Raw genomic sequence first — 14,967 nt, forward strand, 5'->3', positions numbered from 1 at the left:
GGAGGGATTCAAGTTGCACCACTGGCCCCAAGATGCCAAAGTGTCTGCCGCCAGACCCCCATTGAATGTGCCAGAGTGTCTCCACATTTGACCGGCGGTGCTAAAGCAGACATGGCACAGAGATGTATGGATAACCTGCAGATGCATTTGCAACTATAAAGTCAACGAAATCAAAAACATGAGTTTTGTTGATGTTGACTGCCAGCTAATCGATGCTAACATGCTATGCTAATCGATGCTAACATGCTATTTACCGGCGGTGCTAAAGCAGACATGGCACAGAGATGTATGGACAACCTGTAGATGCATTTGCAACTATATTACGTTTCCTTCCACCCACATTTAATGCGAAACAAACACTTACCAATCGACGGATTTAAGTTGCTCCAGTGTCACAAGATGCGAAAGTCCTGATCGTTTGGTCCGCACATTTTACCGGCGATGCTAACGCAGCTATTCGGCCATGCTATGGCTATGAATAGCGTCAATAGCTTCAGTTTCTTCTTCAATACTTTCATACTCCAACCATCTGTTTCAATACATGCGTAATCTGTTGAATCGCTTAAGTCGCTGAAATCCGAGTTTGAATCCGAGCTAATGTCGCTATATCTTGCTGTGGTATTCCCATTGTTTGATTACATTGGGGCTTCACGGTGGCAGAGGGGTTAGTGCGTCTGCCTCACAATACGAAGCTCCTGCAGTCCTGGCTTCAAATCCAGGCTCGGGATCTTTCTGTGTGGAGTTTGCATGTTCTCCCCGTGAGTGCGTGGGTTCCCTCCGGGTACTCCGGCTTCCTCCCACCTCCAAAGACATGCACCTGGGGATAGGTTGATTGGCAACACTAAATTGGCCCTAGTGTGTGAATGTTGTCTGTCTATCTGTGTTGGCCCTGCGATGAGGTGGCGACTTGTCCAGGGTGTACCCCGCCTTCCGCCCGATTGTAGCTGAGATAGGCGCCAGCTCCCCCCGCGACCCCGAAAGGGAATAAGCGGTAGTAAATGGATGGATGTTTACATTGGCAGCACTGTGTGACGTCACAGAGAAATGACCAGTGTCTTCACTTTAAAGCTTTATTTAGGGATATTCCGAGACCGGTCAAATTTTGAAAAAAAATTCAACAAGCCACTGGGAACTGATTTTTATTGTTTCTAACCCTTTTGAAATTGTGATAATGTTCCCCTTTAAAGGAGAATTCTTGCAATATTGCAACCTCATGTTCAAGTAAAAACATGTTTTTATACCAAATCAGCAATTTAATGCTGATAAAATAAAACATCGGTTCGCAGCCGAGTGTGAAGCGACCGGAATGAGAATCAGCACCTCCAAGTCCGAGTCCATGGTTCTCGCCCGGAAAAGGGCGGAGTGCCATCTCCGGGTTGGGGAGGAGACCCTGCCCCAAGTGGAGGAGTTCAAGTACCTAGGAGTCTTGTTCACGAGTGGGGGAAGAGTGGATCGTGAGATCGACAGGCGGATCGGTGCGGCGTCTTCAGTAATGCGGACGTTGTGCCGATCCGTTGTGGTGAAGAAGGAGCTGAGCCGGAAGGCAAAGCTCTCAATTTACCGGTCGATCTACGTTCCCATCCTCACCTATGGTCATGAGCTTTGGGTCATGACCGAAAGGACAAGATCACGGGTACAAAATGAGTTTCCTCCGCCGTGTGGTGGGTCTCTCCCTTAGAGATAGGGTGAGAAGCTCTGCCATCCGGGAGGAACTCAAAGTAAAGCCGCTGCTCCTCCACATCGAGAGGAGCCAGATGAGGTGGTTCGGGCATCTGGTCAGGATGCCACCCGAACGCCTCCCTAGGGAGGTGTTTAGGGCATGTCCGACCGGTAGGGCGGCATAGCTCGGTTGGTAGAGTGGCCGTGTCAGCAACTTGAGGGTTGCAGGTTCGATTCCCGCTTGTGCCATCCTAGTCACTGCCGTTGTGTCCTTGGGCAAGACACTTTACCCACCTGCTCCCAGTGCCACCCACACTGGTTTAAATGTAACTTAGATAATGGGTTTCACTATGTAAAGCGCTTTGAGTCACTAGAGAAAAGCGCTATATAAATATAATTCACTTCACTAGGAGGCCACGGGGAAGACCCAGGACACGTTGGGAAGACTATGTCTCCCGGCTGGCCTGGGAACGCCTCGGGATCCCCCGGGAAGAGCTAGACGAAGTGGCTGGGGAGAGGGAAGTCTGGGTTTCCCTGCTTAGGCTGCTGCCCCCGCGACCCGACCTCGGATAAGCGGAAGATGATGGATGGATGGAAAATAAAACAAAACAAACCTTCTTGGTTGATTGGCAACACTAAATTGGCCCTAGTGTGTGAATGTGAGTGTGAATGTTGTCTGTCTATCTGTGTTGGCCCTGCGACGAGGTGGCGACTTGTCCAGGGTGTACCCCGCCTTCCGCCCGATTGTAGCTGAGATAGGCGCCAGCGCCCCCCGCGACCCCAAAAGGGAATAAGCGGTAGAAAATGGATGGATGGATGGAAACCTTCTTGTGATATCGTGACTTCATCCTCATAGTAAACCTTTTATTTCTTGTATTAACAGAAACATTTTCAGACTCAGTGCAAATTTCTTCAGCGTGGTCCAAATATGCATTCGCTGCACGTCTGTTAATGGTTTGCTATTACCATCGCATCTTAAACCAACGGCCCCCCCCCTCCCCTCCCTGCTTCTGCAGCACTGAGCATCGATTTCTCGTACAGCCCGGCATCAGTCCTGCTCACCATGTTGCAGCGCTCGCTGACCCCAAAAAAAAAAAAAACCCTCGACGTGTGTGTGCAAGTGTGTGTGTTTGTGCCTCTCTCTGTTCCCAGGTCGACACAGATCACTGCACCTGTAGTGGCATAAAACACTGAAAGTGATTGTTCCTATAACCCCTTTGTTTCAAACGTTTGTTCCACTTGGGGCGCGGGCATCTTGTCTGACTCACACCTTTTACACAGCCTTCCTTGTCACGTATTCTTCCTTTTCCCGCTTTCCCTCCACTAATTCAAGCTGATCCAGCAGCGATATTGAAGATTGTTTTATTTACAATAATTAAGGAACAGAATACTCGGGAAACAAAATAAATGGTAGCTTATATGAAGCCGAGGTCTACGGACAGGTGAGGTCTACAGACAGGTGAGGTCAAAGACGGTATGCTGGTGCCCGACTGCCAATCACATGCTCCTGCCCCTTATAGGCCTGCGTGGGAACTTTTCACCACCTGCAAAGGGTGCACACTGACATACACGCATGAATCACTCAAAAACAATAAAATAAACATAAATTCAACTATGGCCCTCTATTTGGCTCCTATAGCACCGCTCTCACGTCAGCCTGTCTCCATTCTTTATAGCATTCCTATGAAAAAAAGAGGAATAGTGGCAGGGGGGGGAGAAAAAGTGCATGCACACACAGTATTCTGGACATCTGTGTTGCTGAATCTTTTGCAATTTGTTCGATTAATAATGGAGACGTCAAAGAAGAAAGATGTAGGTGGTAAACTTTTAGCCTTTAGCCACACAAACACACGGCGTTTCCTTGTTTAAAATTCCCGAAGGTGAAGCTTTGCTATGGATCAGAGCGGTCAAGCGAACATGGATCCCGACCACATGTCAACCGGCAAGTTTCGGTGAGAAAATTGTGGTAATAAGTCGGCTCTTATCGTAGTTATGAGCGGAGCTTGCGTCCTCCTGCAGCTGCGGACTATTACCGCCTTCCACCGGAGACACTGGCGGTCACCACACCCGTGGCCACACTCCTTCGACTTTCAGGTACTATATAATCTCACTAAAACACAATAGGCAGATAAGGGATTTTCCAGAATTATCCTAGTAAATGTGTCTAATAACATCTGAATCGCTCTCACTGCCCTCGCCTTTTTTTCTTTCTTTTTTTATTTTTTCTAGTCCTTCACTCTTATTATCCTCATCCACGAATCTTTCATCCTCACTCAAATTCATGGGAATATTGTCGTTTTTCTCGGTCCGAATCGCTCTAGTTGCCGGTGGCCATGATTGTATCGCAATTGCATTTTGTCAAAACAGAGTTCATTGGGATTATGCAAGCAAGTTTTTGACTGAGCTCACTGCCCACCCCCCCCCCCTGTGCAGGGCAGTGATCCATAGTAACAGGACGAGATGCTCATGCCCGGAGCACAGCTGAGGCTCCCCAGGGGAACCTCAACAAACACAGGCTTTACATGGCTCTGCATCCATCCGCTATCCGCCCCTCGCCTTTAATTGTGTTTCCGTGTCAGCCCGCCTTTTTTGCCTCGCCACCTGTGTGTGTGTGATTGACTGTGTGTGTGTGTGTGTGTGTGTGTGTGTGTGTGTGGGAGCCCGAGAGTGATGCTTGACATTTTCTGCAGCAGACTCTGTCCGGGTCAGTTTACTTCTCGCCTCCCCCCCGTCATTACCTCCAATAGGTCACCGTTAGCAGAGTCGCTCAAACCAACAAGGCTTAGAGGGGGGGGTGGGGGGGGGGACTGCGCATGTGCGTTCTTCTCAGGCTGGTGTGCATGGAGGTTGGCGGGCGGGGACGGCGTGGGGCTTCTGGCTGTCAAATGTGCAGCGGACTATGTGGTGTGAGGGTGGAGGAGGACGTCAGCACCTTGGAGAGCTCACCCTTCACTTGCTGTGTGTGTATATAGTGCCACCATGAGGTCTGGTGGAGCACTGCCCCGGTTCATGTAAATACAAAACCCCGTTTCCATATGAGTTGGGAAATTGTGTTAGATGTAAATATAAACGGAATACAATGATTCATTTTCAAGCCATATTCAGTTGAATATGCTACAAAGACAACATATTTGATGTTCAAACTGATAAACAATTTTTTTTTTTGTTGCAAATTATCATTAACTTTAGAATTTGATGCCAGCAACACGTGACAAAGTTGGGAAAAATGGCAATAAAAACTGATAAAGTTGAGGAATGCTCATCAAACACTTATTTGGAACATCCCACAGGTGTGCAGGCTAATTGGGAACAGGTGGGTGCCATAAAAACAGCTTCCCTAAAAAAAATGCTCAGTCTTTCACAAGAAAGGATGGGGCGAGGTACACCCCTTTGTCCACAACTGTGTGAGCTAATAGTCAAACAGTTTAAGAACAACCTTTCTCAAAGTGCAATTGCAAGAAATTTAGGGATTTCAACATCTACGCTCCATAATATCATCAAAATGTTCAGAGAATCTGGAGAAATCACTCCACGTAAGCGGCATGGCTGGAAACCAAACTTTGATCCCTCAGACGGCACTGTATCAAAAACCGACATCAATCTCTAAAGGATATCACCACATGGGCTCAGGAACACTTCAGAAAACCACTGTCACTAAAAACCGTTCGTCGCTACATCTGTAAGTGCAAATGAAAGCCCTACTATGTAAAGTGAAAGCCCTTTATCAACAACATCCAGAAACCCCGCTGGCTTCTCTGGGCCCGAGATCATCTAAGATGGACTGATGCAAAGTGGAAAAATGTTCTGTGGTCCGACGAGTCCACATTTCAAATTGTTTTTGGAAATATTCGACATGGTCTCATCCGGACCAAAGGGGAAGCGAACCATCCAGACTGTTATCGACGCAAAGTTGAAAAGCCAGCATCTGTGATGGTATGGGGGTGTATTAGTGCCCAAGGCATGGGTAACTTACACATCTGTGAAGGCACCATTAATGCTGAAAGGTCCATACAGGTTTTGGAACAACATACGTTGCCATCAAAGCGTCGTCTTTTTCATGGACGCCCCTGCTTATTTCAGGAAGGCAATGCCAAGCCACATTCAGCACGTGTTACAACAGCGTAAGTGCAAGTTAAAGCTCTACTATGCAAAGCGAAAGCCATTTATCAACAACATCCAGAAAAGCCGCCGGCTTCTCTGGGCCCGAGATCATCTAAGACGGACTGATGCAAAGTGGAAAAATGTTCTGTGGTCTGACGAGTCCACATTTCAAATTGTTTTTGGAAATATTTGACATTGTGTCATCCGGACTAAAGAGGAAAGGAACCATCCAGACTGTTATTGACGCAAAGTTCAAAAGCCAGCATCTGTGATGGTATGGGGGTGCATTAGTGCCCAAGGCATGGGTAACTTACACATCTGTGAAGGCACCATTAATGCTGAAAGGTACATACAGGTTTTGGAACAACATACGTTGTCATCAAAGCGTCGTCTTTTTCATGGACGCCCCTGCTTATTTCAGGAAGGCAATGCCAAGCCACATTCAGCACGTTACACGGCGTAAGTGCAAGTTAAAGCTTTACTATGTAAAGTGAAAGCCCTTTATCAACAACATCCAGAAACCCCGCTGGCTTCTCTGGGCCCGAGATCATCTAAGACGGACTGGTGCAAAGTGGAAAAATGTTCTGTGGTCTGACGAGTCCACATTTCAAATTGTTTTTGGAAATATTCAACATCGTGTCATCCGGACCAAAGGGGAAGCGAACCATCCAGACTGTTGTCGACAGTTCAAAAGCCAGCATCTGTGATGGTATGGGGGTGCATTAGTGCCCAAGGCATGGGTAACTTACACATCTGTGAAGGCACCATTAATGCTGAAAGGTACATACAGGTTTTGGAACAACATACGTTGCCATCAAAGCGTCGTCTTTTTCATGGACGCCCCTGCTTATTTCAGCAAGGCAATGCCAAGCCACATTCAGCACGTGTTACAACAGCGTGGCTTCGTTAAAAAAGAGTGCGGGTACTTTCCTGGCCCGCCTGCAGTCCAGACCTGTCTCCCGTCAAAAATGTGTGGCACATTATCAATCAATCAATGTTTATTTATATAGCCCCAAATCACAAATGTCTCAAAGGACTGCACAAATCATTACGACTACAACATCCTCGGAAGAACCCACAAAAGGGCAAGGAAAACTCACACCCAGTGGGCAGGGAGAATTCACATCCAGTGGGACGCCAGTGACAATGCTGACTATGAGAAACCTTGGAGAGGACCTCAGATGTGGGCAACCCCCCCCCCCTCTAGGGGACCGAAAGCAATGGATGTGGAGCGGGTCTAACATGATACTGTGAAAGTTCAATCCATAGTGGCTCCAACACAGCCGCGAGAGTTCAGTTCAAGCGGATCCAAGACAGCAGCGAGAGTCCCGTCCACAGGAAACCATCTCAAGCGGATCAGCAGCGCAGAGACGTCCCCAACCGATACAGGCGAGCGGTCCATCCTGGGTCTCGACTCTGGACAGCCAGTACTTCATCCATGGTGATCGGACCGGACCCCCTCCACAAGGGAGGGGGGGACATAGGAGAAAGAAAAGAAGCGTAAAATACGACAGCGGAGACCCCGGACTGTTGAAGGACTGAAGCTCTACATAAAACAAGAATGGGAAAGAATTCCACTTTCAAAGCTTCAACAATTAGTTTCCTCAGTTCCCAAATGTTTATTGAGTGTTGTTAAAAGAAAAGGTGATGTAAGACAGTGGTGAACATGCCCTTTCCCAACTACTTTGGCACGTGTTGCACCCAATAGATTTTACGTTAAATATTATTTGCAAAGTTTATGAGTTTGAACATCAAATATCTTGTCTTTGTAGTGCATTTAATTGAATATGGGTTGAAAAAGATTTGCAAATCATTGTATTCCGTTTATATTTACACAATTTCCCAACTCATATGGAAACGGGGTTTGTAACTGGGACATATAGAGGTACATCAACGTCATCCATCTGTGTTCATCGATTGGAAGTGTTTGTGTGCTTCCTTCCTTCCTTCCTTCCCTCCTCCTCCCTAAGCACACCTTTCTCTCACTTTCATTGACTAAACATCTGCTGCTGCCTCGCTTTTTGTTTCTTCTCTTGTCTCTCTGCATCTCCCGTCTGTCCCTGTGCACATGTTAATGGCGCTCTGGGCTATGTGTAGGTAAAGGCCCAGAGACCATCTTTGCGGGGTCAGGTCTCAATGATAATGAGTGGCACACGGTGAGAGTAGTCCGGCGCGGCAAGAGCCTCAAGCTCACCGTGGACGACCTGCAGCCTGTTGAAGGTAAGCACAACTTGTTTTTTCCCCCCCTTGTTGAGCATATATAACACTTTCAATGACCACAAGTGTATGAACTGTGCTAATTCCAATGTGTTTCTGGTGCAAAGACAATCTAATAATTCATGTTGTTTTTACATACTAGATTGGTGATGAAACAATATTTGCACCAATATTAAATTCAGTGCATTTTTGTATGGTTAAGGGGTTTGTTTTGAGCTGGAAATGACAAGGGACAGTGGCAAGATACAATCAATGTTTTGTAAAGAGCGACGATTATGAAAATGTCATCATATTCTAAAGTACCACCTTAGAAAACACTATGTATGTGAAAATATTTCATTCTATTTTGTATTCTAAACTTTTTTCCTACAAAGTACCACCTTAAAAACTTTATATATATGGAAATATTTCATTATATTTTTTTACAAAGTACCACCTTAGAAAACTATGTGTATTAAAATATTTCATTATTTCTATATTCTAAACTTTTTTTTTGCCAAGTACCACCTAAGAACACACGGTGTATATGAAAATATTTCATTATTTCTATATTCTAAACTTTTTCCCCACAAAATACCACCTTAAAAAACTATATATATGAAAATATTTCATTATATTTTTAACTTTTTTTTTTTTTTTGCCAAGTACCACCTTAAAAAACACTGCGTTTATGAAAATATTTCATTATTTCTATATTTTAAACTTTTTTTTCCTCACAAAAAAAAACACCTTAGAAAACGGTATATGTCATTATTTCTATATTCTAAACTTTTTTTTTTTTTTTTTTTTTTTTAACAAAGTACCACCTTAGAAAACACTATGTATATGAAAATATTTCATTCTATTTTGTATTCTAAACTTTTTTCCTACAAAGTACCACCTTAAAAAACTATATATATGAAAATATTTCATTATATTTTTAACTATTTTTTTTTTTTTGCCAAGTACCACCTTAGAAATTTCTGTGTATTAAAATATTTCATTATTTCTATATTCTAAACTTTTTTTCCACAAAGTACCACATTAGAAAACTCTGTACATTAAAATATTTCATTATTTTGTATATTCTAAACTTTTTTTTGCCAAATACCACCTTAAAAAACACGGTGTATATGAAAATATTTCATTATTTCTATATTCTAAACTTTTTTTTCCACACAAAAAACACCTTAGAAAACTGTATATTCATGTATGTCATTATTTCTATATTCTAAACTTGTTTTTTTTTTTTTTTTTTTTTTTTTTTTTTACAAAATACCACCTTAGAAAACACTATGTTTATGAAAATATTTCATTCTATTTTGTATTCTAAACTTTTTTCCTACAAAGTACCACCTTAAAAACTCTATATATATATATGGAAATATTTCATTATATTTTTTTACCAAATACCACCTTAAAAAACACTGTATATCAAAAATATTTAATTACATTCTGTGTTCTAACCTTTTTTTCCACAAAGTACCACATTAGAAAACTGTACATTAAAATATTTCATTATTTCTATATTCTAAACTTTTTTTTTTACCAAGTACCACCTAAGAACACACGGTGTATATGAAAATATTTCATTATTTCTATATTCTAAACTTTTTCCCCACAAAGTACCACCTTAAAAAACTATATATGTGAAAATATTTCATTATATTTTTAACTTTTTTTTTTTTTTTTGCCAAGTACCACCTTAAAAAACACTGTGTTTATGAAAATATTTCATTATTTCTATATTTTTAACTTTTTTTTCCTCACAAAAAAAACACCTTAGAAAACGGTGTATGTCATTATTTCTATATTCTAAACTTTTTTTTTTTTTTTTTTTTTTGCCAAGTACCACCTTAGAAAACACTATGTTTATGAAAATATTTCATTCTATTTTGTATTCTAAACTTTTTTCCTACAAAGTACCACCTTAAAAACTCTATATATATATATGGAAATATTTCATTATATTTTTTTACCAAATACCACCTTAAAAAACACTGTATATAAAAAATATTTAATTACATTCTGTATTCTAACCTTTTTTCCCACAAAGTACCACCTTAGAAAACTCTGTGTATTAAAATATTTCATTATTTCTATATTCTAAACTTTTTTTTTTACCAAGTACCACCTAAGAACACACGGTGTATATGAAAATATTTCATTATTTCTATATTCTAAACTTTTTCCCCACAAAGTACCACCTTAAAAAACTATATATGTGAAAATATTTCATTATATTTTTAACTTTTTTTTTTTTTTGCCAAATACCACCTTAAAAAACACTGCGTTTATGAAAATATTTCATTATTTCTATATTTTAAACTTTTTTTTCCTCACAAAAAAAACACCTTAGAAAACGGTATATGTCATTATTTCTATATTCTAACCTTTTTTTTTTTTTTTTTTTTTTTTTTACAAAGTACCACCTTAGAAAACACTATGTATATGAAAATATTTCATTCTATTTTGTATTCTAAACTTTTTTCCTACAAAGTACCACCTTAAAAACTCTATATATATGGAAATATTTCATCATATTTTTTTGCCAAGTACCACCTTAAAAACACTGTATATAAAAAATATTTAATTACATTCTGTATTCTAACCTTTTTTTCCACAAAGTAACACCTTAGAAATTTCTGTGTATGAAAATATTTCATTATTTCTATATTCTACACTTTTTCCCCACAAAGTACCACCTTAAAAAACTATATATATGAAAATATTTCATTATATTTTTAACTTTTCTTTTTTTTTTTGCCAAGTACCACCTTAGAAAACATTGTTTATGAAAATATTTCAATACATTCTGTATTTTAAACTTTTTTTAGACAAAGTACCACATTAGAAAACTCTGTACATTAAAATATTTCATTATTTTATATATTCTAAACTTTTTTTTGCCAAGTACCACCTTAGAAAACACTGCGTATATGAAAATATTTCATTATTTCTATATTCTAAACTTTTTTTCCCACAACAAAAAAAAACACCTTAGAAAACTGTATATTCATGTGGCCGTGCCAGCAACTTGAGGGTTGCAGGTTCGATTCCCGCTTCCGCCATCCTAGTCACTGCCGTTGTGTCCTTGGGCAAGACACTTTACCCACCTGCTCCCAGTGCCACCCACACTGCTTTAAATGTAACTTTGATATTGGGTTTCACTATGTAAAGCCCTTTAAGTCACTTGAGAAAAGCGCTATATAAATATAAATCACTTCACAATCTGTCACTCCTAATCGATAAATCCGATGAAATCTTACACGTCTAGTCTCTTACACAAATGAGCTAAATAACATTATTTGATATTTTACGGTAATGTCTTAATAATTTCACACATAAATCGCTCATGAGTATAAATAAATAAATGGGTTGTACTTGTATAGCACTTTTCTACCTTCAAGGTACTCAAAGCGCTTTGACACTACTTCCACATTCACACACACATTCACACACTGATGGAGGGAGCTGCCATGCAAGGCGGCAACCAGCACCCATCAGGAGCAAGGGTGAAGTGTCTTGCTCAGGACACAACGGACGTGACGAGGTTGGTACTAGGTGGGGATTGAACCAGGGACCCTCGGGTTGCGCACGCCCACTCTCCCACTGCGCCACGCCGTCCCTAAGTCGCACCCCCGGCCAAACCATGAAAAACTGTGACGTACAGTCCGAAAAATACAGTAGTAGAAAAAATATTATATAAAATAAGTAGGGCTGGGCAACGATTAAAAATTTTAATCGAAGTTAATCGCACTATTTCTCCGATTAATTGTGATTAACTGCATTGTATACGCAAAGCCCAATAATGAATTCAAAAGTAGTGTGTAGTGCACCTTTATTGGAATATTCTCCCACATGAACAAAAGCGCCAAAACATTTGTTGTGCAAACACAATTTAAATCAGTCCTTGTTGAACAGTAGCAGTTAAATAGCATATTTGATGAAAATACAAACATTTAAGCTTATTTCCACTGCCAGGGTATTTAAGTTATCCTGTTTGTTATGAAAAATAAATATAATCTACATACAAATCTCTGAGCCACAATCATAACATCTGAACAGGCAATTTCTGAGGTAACAGCAGAAACATTTTTTTTTATCAGGGATCTTATGTTTAAAAAACCTATATTATAGGTAGTGGGCTGTTTTAGGGAATTTTGGATCAAATTATCCGTAGTAGCAATATTAATAATGTTGTGTTTATTCTGCGTAGTGCACTTAAAATAATTATGACCATATCTAGGAATTGATATGATGGGAATTTTCCGATTGTTTGCTTGGTGCTTTGATAAACTGAAGGCATCATATACATGGTACTATATTGTGATGTTATGAGCCAGGGAAAAAAAAAGAACTACCCTACCCAGCATGCAACAGGAGTGAGGAGCATGTATAGGTTGTGTCGCCATGACGGCATCTTGTAGGTTGTGATATGCACGCTCTGAAAGTAAACGTTAAGAACTCAGCCAACACTCCTGGTCTGCATTATTCATAAATAGACAGACAACACATATACTCCGCTGCTTCACAGGCCTCTGGATGTAGCCGGCAAAGTATTCCCATGCTAGCAAGCACGCCTCATTCAGTCCAAAACGGCCCGATCTATCCACATCCAGAATTGTCTGGCGGTCGTAAGTGATCCCGGAGTGACCACGCTGTAAGCCAGCCAGGAAATTTGCAGAATTGTCCGCTATTTTTGCCAAATGTTGCATCTTTACCAAGAGCCCCTCCACGCCATCTTGTTAAGAAAAGGCGTTAACAAAATAAAAGCATGTAAACAACATACGCAAATGTGCGATAAAATAATTGTCGGCGTTAATAGATTGATGAGTTAACGCGTAATTAACGCATTAATTTGCCCACCCCTAAAAATAAGTATTTTATCAACACACGCTTGCAATGATGTGGCGGGCCAGATCTGACCCTCGGGCCTCGAGTTTGACACCTGTGACGGTCTTTTGCCATTTACTTGTGTCATTTCCAGATTGAACTGACCAAAAAAAAATACCCCTTAGCTGAAGAATATGAGCGCTTAGCTGACGTGGTCACCGCTGGTCAAATGTGCCCCCCCCCCCCCGCCCGCAGGTCAAATGGCGGGCGACCACACCCAGCTGGAGTTCCACAACGTGGAGACGGGCATCGTGACCGAGAAGCGCTTCATGCCGGCCGTGCCCTCCAACTTCATCGGGCACCTGCAGGGCCTGGCGCTGAACGGCATGCCGTACATCGACCTGTGCAAGAACGGCGACATCGACTACTGCGAGCTCAACGCCGTCATCGGCTACAAGAGCATCGTGGCCGACCCCGTCACCTTCCGCTCGCGCTCCAGCTTCGTCACGCTGCCCACGCTGCAGGCCTACTACTCCATGCACCTCTTCATGCAGTTCAAGACCACCTCGCCCGACGGACTCGTCCTCTTCAACCGGGGGGACGGCAATGACTTCATCGTGGTCGAGCTGGTTAAAGGGTGAGCTCGCCGCCGCGTCGTCTTGAGGTCTACTTCCTGTTGATCTTCTTCTCCCCCTCGCTCTAGCTACCTTCACTACATCTCCGATCTGGGCAATGGAGCCCACCTAATCAAGGGCAACTCCAACAGTCCCTTGAACGACAATCACTGGCACAACGTTCACATTTCCCGAGACACCAACAACCTTCACACGGTCAAGATCGACACCAAAGTCACCACGCAGACCACCATGGGCGCCAAGAATCTCGACTTGAAGGGTAAGCAGCGTTTGATTGACTTCCTCTGTCATGGAGACTTGGAGAAGGCATTGGACCGTGTCCCTCGGGAAGTCCTGTGGGGAGTGCTCAGAGAGTATGGGGTATCGGACTGTCTTATTGTGGCGGTCCACTTCCTGTATGATCAGTACCAGAGCTTGGTCCGCATTGCCGGCAGTAAGTCGGACACATTTCCAGTGAGGGTTGGACTCCGCCAAGGCTGTCCTTTGTCACCGATTCTGTTCATAACTTTCATGGACAGAATTTCTAGGCACAGTCAAGGCGTTGAGGGGTTCCGGTTTGGTGACCGCAGGATTAGGTCTCTGCTTTTTGCAGACGATGTGGTCCTGATGGCTTCATCTGACCGGGATCTTCAGCTCTCACTGGATCGGTTCGCAGCCGAGTGTGAAGCGACCGGAATGAGAATCAGCACCTCCAAGTCCGAGTCCATGGTTCTCGCCCGGAAAAGGGTGGAGTGCCATCTCCGGGTTGGGGAGGAGACCCTGCCCCAAGTGGAGGAGTTCAAGTACCTAGGAGTCTTGTTCACGAGTGGGGGAAGAGTGGATCGTGAGATCGACAGGCGGATCGGTGCGGCGTCTTCAGTAATGCGGACGTTGTATCGATCCGTTGTGGTGAAGAAGGAGCTGAGCCGGAAGGCAAAGCTCTCAATTTACCGGTCGATCTACGTTCCCATCCTCACCTATGGTCATGAGCTTTGGGTCATGACCGAAAGGATAAGATCACGGGTACAAGCGGCCCAAATGAGTTTCCAGGTCTCTCCCTTAGAGATAGGGTGAGAAGCTCTGCCATCCGGGAGGAACTCAAAGTAAAGCCGCTGCTCCTCCACATCGAGAGGAGCCAGATGAAGTGGTTCGGGCATCTGGTCAGGATGCCACCCGAACGCCTCCCTAGGGAGGTGTTTAGGGCACGTCCAGCTGGTAGGAGGCCACGGGGAAGACCCAGGACACGTTGGGAAGACTATGTCTCCCGGCTGGCCTGGGAACGCCTCGGGATCCCCTGGGAAGAGCTAGACGAAGTGGCTGGAGATAGGGAAGTCTGGGCTTCCCTGCTTAGGCTGCTGCCCCCGCGACCCGACCTCGGATAAGCGGAAGATGATGGATGGATGGATGTCATGGAGACTCTTTCCGGAAAGAACGCAGGTTGCAGTTTTGTTTGGATTGCATTCAATGCCAAGGAACTCAGCCTAAAAATATATTTTTCAAAACTGGATTACACGGTGAAGTGAATTATATTTATATAGCGCTTTTCTCTAGTGACTCAAAG

At 42.9% G+C, this 14,967-nt stretch overlaps 1 protein-coding gene across 2 annotated transcripts in view; it reads left to right on the plus strand.

Moving 5' to 3' along the window:
- Positions 1–14,967, plus strand: part of LOC133557217 (neurexin-1a-like) — a 133,648-nt gene that overhangs the window by 17,706 nt on the left and 100,975 nt on the right. For both annotated transcript variants that reach the window (XM_061907517.1, XM_061907516.1), the window contains 3 exons: positions 7,858–7,980; positions 13,048–13,429; positions 13,496–13,686. In XM_061907517.1, coding sequence (XP_061763501.1) covers positions 7,858–7,980; positions 13,048–13,429; positions 13,496–13,686 — 696 coding nt within the window. The remainder of the gene's footprint in view (positions 1–7,857; positions 7,981–13,047; positions 13,430–13,495; positions 13,687–14,967) is intronic.

The sequence above is a fragment of the Nerophis ophidion genome, linkage group LG08 (genome assembly GCF_033978795.1).
Source record: "Nerophis ophidion isolate RoL-2023_Sa linkage group LG08, RoL_Noph_v1.0, whole genome shotgun sequence".
NCBI lineage: Eukaryota > Metazoa > Chordata > Actinopteri > Syngnathiformes > Syngnathidae > Nerophis > Nerophis ophidion.